This window comes from Atta colombica, unplaced genomic scaffold (assembly GCF_001594045.1).
Source record: "Atta colombica isolate Treedump-2 unplaced genomic scaffold, Acol1.0 scaffold146, whole genome shotgun sequence".
NCBI lineage: Eukaryota > Metazoa > Arthropoda > Insecta > Hymenoptera > Formicidae > Atta > Atta colombica.
This window is the reverse complement of record NW_017259235.1, coordinates 747435-753103: the sequence shown is the minus strand read 5'-3', so window position 1 is coordinate 753103 and position 5669 is coordinate 747435. Positions and strand designations below refer to the sequence as shown.

Here is a 5669-nt window from a genome sequence, read left to right as displayed (position 1 = left end):
AATATATTCTCTACTCCTATCTCTCTCTTGATTGTCTCACATGTATGGATATTACACCGGAACTTGTTTTCCCACTGGATTGCACTGGATTGTTAGTGATTGCTAGCTAGAGAGATATCCTCTGCGAGGATATGAGGGGAGGGAGGGGAGGGACTTTTCTTTCTGGTGAATAGTAAAATGCGCACTACTGTCCTCTGAAGAAGTGGATGTTAACTACACAACAATGATCACTTTTATGCGATGCTCCTGATGGAAATAAATCGCTGAAGTACTTAACTAAAATCTGTTAAATAATAGAAATATTTAAAATAATAGAGACTTTAACAATTTTAGAGATATATTTCCATGAGGGACACTGCAAAAAAAAAGAATATTGCTGATGTAATTTACATCCTCTTCTAGATGGCAGTAGTGCGCATTTTGCGAGTTACAAGAAAAAGGCCTTTATCTCTCATAATACTATCGTTACTAGAAAAAAATACATTTTATTTACAATATAAACTATACATTTTAAAATACACGTATATTTCGTTATGTTATCATAAATATAAACATCTATTAGGTATGGGAAAAAGTTCGTGGCCTTTTTCCCGCTAGATGGCATCCCGCTAAATGCTCAGCAATCGGCAACTACTAATCGCATCGGCAACACTAGACGTGCGTTTAAAAAGTGACATTTTAACCTTTGTTTTGAGCCGAAAAAGATTGAAATCGGTGAAGTGGATCAAAAGTTATTTTATTTTGAAAATGGAAATAAATAAAGAAAAAATTCGCTACATTTTGCAGTATTACTACGATAAATGCAAGAATGCTGCAGGCTTGTGAAAAAATTTGCGTCATTTATGGTGAAGATACTCTATCAAAATCAGCAGCACGGAAATAGTTCGCTCGCTTTCGTGCTAGAAATTTCGATGTGAAAGATGAACCTCGCTCCGGTTGACCAATCACTGAAAAGTCCGATGAAATCATGGAAAAAGTCGAGCGTGATAAACATGTGAGCACTGTGAAGATTGCCAGAGAACTAGCATCGACCACAAAACAGTTTTAAATTATTTACACAAAGCTGGATACAAAAAGAAGCTCGATGTTTGGGTTCTTCATGAGTTGAGTGTTAGGAACATGATGGACCAAATTAACATTTGTGATGCGCTACTGAAACGGAATGAAATTGAGCCATTTCTGAAGAGAATGATAACTGGTGATGAAAAATGGATCACCTACGACAATCCAATTAGAAAAAGATCGTGGATAAAGAAAGGAGAGAAGGCAAGCAATTGCAAAACCTGGATTGACGAGGAAGGAGATGATGTTATGTGTGTGTGGTGGGATTGGAAGGGAATCGTTCACTATGAGCTGTTATCGTCCAATCAAACAATTAATTCCGAATTCTACTGTGAACAACTGCAGAGATTACAACAAGCAATTGAAAGGAAGCAGCCAGAATTAATCAATAGGAGAGATGTCGTCTTCCATCACGACAACGCTCGACCACACACATCTTTGATGACTCGGCAAAAATTGCGAGAGCTTGGCTGAGAAGTTTTAATGCATCCACCGTATAGTCCTGACATAACATCCTCAGACTATCATTTGTTTAGGTCTCTGCAGAACTCTCTTAATGGTGTAAAGCTAACTTTAAAAGAGGCCTGTGAAAATCACTTGAAGCAGTTTTTCGATCAGAAATCATAGAAGTTCTATCGCGATGGAATTATGGCTCTGCCCCAAAAATGACAAAATATTATATAGAAAATAATGGAGCATATTTGATTTAAATAAATTGATTTCAATACTCTAAGAAAAACACTTTAATTTTACTAAAAAATCGCCACGAACTTTTTCCCATATCCAATATTAATCAAACTTATAATTAGCATAAATTTCGCGAAACATATTGCGACATTTGATTTTTGTTCCAAGTTTTGCACATAACAAAAATATTCCAGACAATTTTCTATGTAAGCTATATATTTCCTCGGGTGGTGGACATAATCTATGATTTATTATAGTTGGCACTAAAACTTGGATCCTGCAATACATAATTATTATATGTATTATAGCCATTATGATATTATAGCCAGAATGGATACAGAAATAGGTTGAACATACTGTTTTGTTACATCTTGACCACCAAAATCATAATACTCGTGATTATTATCAAACACTTGTCCAAGAATCATGACTGCATCCACATGAGCATCCTCCATGATCTGATAATGTAACAATTGTTGTTCAATTAAAACTATATATGTATAAAAAGTTTTTAAAAATTTTTTGAGGTTGCTTAATAGAGAGAGATAAGATACCTTAGACTCATATCCAGTAAGAAATTTCATCTCTCGAGATAATTGTAGTACCTTATTACGATTTCCTTCACTTGCAGCATTAATGATTTCTATATATTTATCCATAAATATTTTGTCATATGTTCTACATGCTCCGAAGTCCAGTAAAATTAACTACAAAGATATATCTGTTAATACGCTTTCATGATTAAATTATAAATACATAATTACGATATAAAAAAAGACCTGTTTTGTATCAAGATTGTAAAAAAAATTGGACCAATTTGGATCAGTCTGCATGTATCGAAATTCGAATAATTCTTTTAGACTCAGACGCATGAGCAGTTCACTTATATGTTTCTTAATTGTAACATCCATATCTATACATTTGTCAACAGGTATACCTTCTATCATCTCTGTTGTAAATACTTGTTTTGTAGAGAGATCGTCTAGAAATTTAATTCATATTATATATAAAAAATTGATTCCGTAGATCTTTTTTTTTTATTTACCTATATCACTTACCTATTACTGTAGGCACATAATATTCCGGATAAGGTATTATTAATTCCTTATATTTTTTTGTACATTCTGCTTCCCTTGTATAATCCACTTCCCATGCCAGTTCCCGTTTCGCAACCTCTACTAGATTATCTATAAACATTCCCTCTGGAAACATATTCCACACCTGCAATGAACACACACATAATATATATAATAAAGTTTACAGTAAAGTTTTTTTAGGGATACACATAATACTGATCTGTGATATTATTACCTTCATTATGCCTACTAAATTTTTAATATCACTCTGAATACCCATAGCCACACCAGGATACTGAATCTTTATCGCTACATTTTGTTTATTCAATAATGTACCATGATGAACTTGTCCTACAATATATAATTATAGAAGAGATCTCTTAATCTCAGTATTATATATAAATATGAAAAGTAATAAATCAATATATACCAATGGATGCTGCAGCAAATGGCTTTTCTTCAAAGAACGCCAATTTATTTCTCCAATTATGTCCAAGTTCATTAGTTAACACTTTCTAGAAGGAATTATACGACACATTAAGAGATTGCTTTTTAATTTATATATTTATATCATTTATATATATTATTAATAATATATATATATATATATATATATATATAATTTATATATTTATATCATTTTGTTACCTCTATTTGCCAAGTTGGCATAAAATCAGCACTTTGTCTGACTCTTTCAAAAACTTTTTGCAATTCAGGACTTATAATAGTATTATCTTGGATGCTTAATATTTGACCAATTTTTAAAGCTGCACCTATATTTTTAATAAACTGATAAAATTTTCATATATGAATATACATAATACAATTGTGTATATCTTACCTCTTACTTTACATAACGTTGAAACTATTCTTTCTGCATTAGCTTTAGTAAGAAACATATTGTCAACTGTATCTCCAATGCTATGCTCCTTTAATCCCAATGTCCTTCGTGTATATTCTGCGGCAGTACCAAGACCAAGACCGATCCCTAAAGTACCAAAACTCACCATTCTTTGCAATCTTGTAGAAGGAACTTTTCTTTCTTTGGCAGTAGGTGATAGCTGTAGAAATTAAATAATGTATTAGTTAAAATGTGAATATAAATACATATAAATCAACTTAATAAAAATAGATACAAAAAATGAAAATTTATTTTTATGATACTTACGCATTGCTTTGGTCTAACTGATAATTTAGCTTTTGGTTTTTCTTTAGAATCCATTTCTATATGTATATTTTCTTTTTCATATGTTTTAATTGTAGAAGAACAAGCAGAGCTTACAATCCTGTTTTTAATCTTTTTCTCGTGTTCTAATTCCAATTTTCTTAAGATTTCTTTATCTTTATCAGAGAATTCTAAGTCAGGTATTTCATCTTTATCTAAATTACTAATAGTCTTGATTTTTTCCTTTATACTCATGTATTTTTTTGTTGTATCATTTTGCATGTCTTTTAAAGACTTTTGAGTTATAGATTTGTCAATATTGCGTTTTGGTAATATGACATCCCCATCAATAGGCAATTCTTTTGGATCTTTTGCAGTATTGTACACATATAACTTGGTTTCTTTCTTGAGGGTATAATCATTATTTTTTATATCAAAAGTTTGATTAGCTGTTACCTTAATATATTGTTTAATACCTTTCTCAACTACACTTATACGTTCAGTTATTTCTTTCAAGTCTTTTATTATCTGTTCCTATAAAAAAAAAGCAATTATAGTAAAAGACAATATATGTATTGTATGTTATACTGACACATTACTTAGATGTTAATCGCAAGACTTACAGGAATTTTACTTGGCTCTGTGTTAGTCAATGTTTTTCCTACAGCTTGTAAACACTTCTCCGGTATATCTTTTAAACTGGAGTGTGTGATTCTATATCTGATTGCATCCTCCTGATATTTTACGAAAGTATTCGTAACTCTTTGTACTCCTTTGAGTACATTAAGTAGATCGGAAATTTTAGATCGAGGCATTTCTGAGACATACGTGAATAATAATGTTTTTTTAACATACTATACTAATAATTTAATATACTAATAGTTTTGATAGAACATTTTAAAATAATGATAATGTGTAAAACTATATGCAGTGTATGAATTCTCTATCTTCGTTTCGTAGAACTGAACATTAAGGTTAGCACAATTTTGTAATGACATAAAATTATAATGATATAAAAAATACGAATTTAGTATTTTAATGTGACACTAAAAATAACTTAATGATGTAGATCATAAAAAATAATTCATCTATAAATAAAACAATTACGAATAAAATCTCTCGTGCATTATTCTATAGACACGTTTCGGTGTACACTATTGTACTACTTACTTATACGTTTTATGTTTTATGATTTCGTAATCTTAACGCGGGTACTTATAACATTGTATTGTACTTTCTTTGATTCCTTTTTTCTTTGATTATCATCTATCGGACGTAATTCAGTAACACTCTTAAAAAATATTTTTCACATCATTATAACACTTACAATTTTTATGTTTACAATTTTTTACAGAGAAATAAGTATCTTATATATTTTTCTTTTATTAACATTTTGTTGGGATGTTCAAAATTTTGTATTCACTTAAAATAAGATGACTAAACAAATTTTAAAAATTGTTTTATTTTCTTTACATACATTTTTCATTCAATTGGCGCTCTTTATGTAGAACTATTTAAGAAAATTTACAGAAATTTCATAAATTCACTAACATTTCTTACGTATGTAATGTCAATAATAATTACGAATTTAACGCGATGTTTTACAATATATTATTGCATATATATATGTATATATATGTATGTATATACACATATATATATATGAATTTTTTAAGAAT

At 30.0% G+C, this 5669-nt stretch overlaps 2 protein-coding genes across 2 annotated transcripts in view; both read right to left on the bottom strand.

The window, feature by feature from the left end:
* Positions 1–969, bottom strand: part of LOC108685094 (mitotic spindle assembly checkpoint protein MAD2B) — a 2088-nt gene extending 1119 nt beyond the window's left edge. The window contains exon 1 of the mRNA XM_018189733.1: positions 927–969. Within this exon, the coding sequence (XP_018045222.1) occupies positions 927–969 (43 nt within the window). The remainder of the gene's footprint in view (positions 1–926) is intronic.
* Positions 970–1830: 861 nt separating this feature from the next.
* On the bottom strand, positions 1831–5160 carry LOC108685134 (aarF domain-containing protein kinase 4). Its single transcript, XM_018189792.1, has 12 exons — positions 5098–5160; positions 4614–4807; positions 3994–4524; positions 3667–3886; positions 3474–3598; positions 3256–3340; positions 3061–3176; positions 2808–2970; positions 2529–2731; positions 2304–2456; positions 2107–2207; positions 1831–2026 (listed from the first exon to the last, which is right to left on the bottom strand). Exons 2-12 carry the CDS (start codon positions 4803–4805, stop codon positions 1852–1854), a joined length of 2064 nt encoding a protein of 687 aa, XP_018045281.1. The 5' UTR covers positions 4806–4807; positions 5098–5160; the 3' UTR covers positions 1831–1851.
* Positions 5161–5669: the final 509 nt, after the last annotated feature.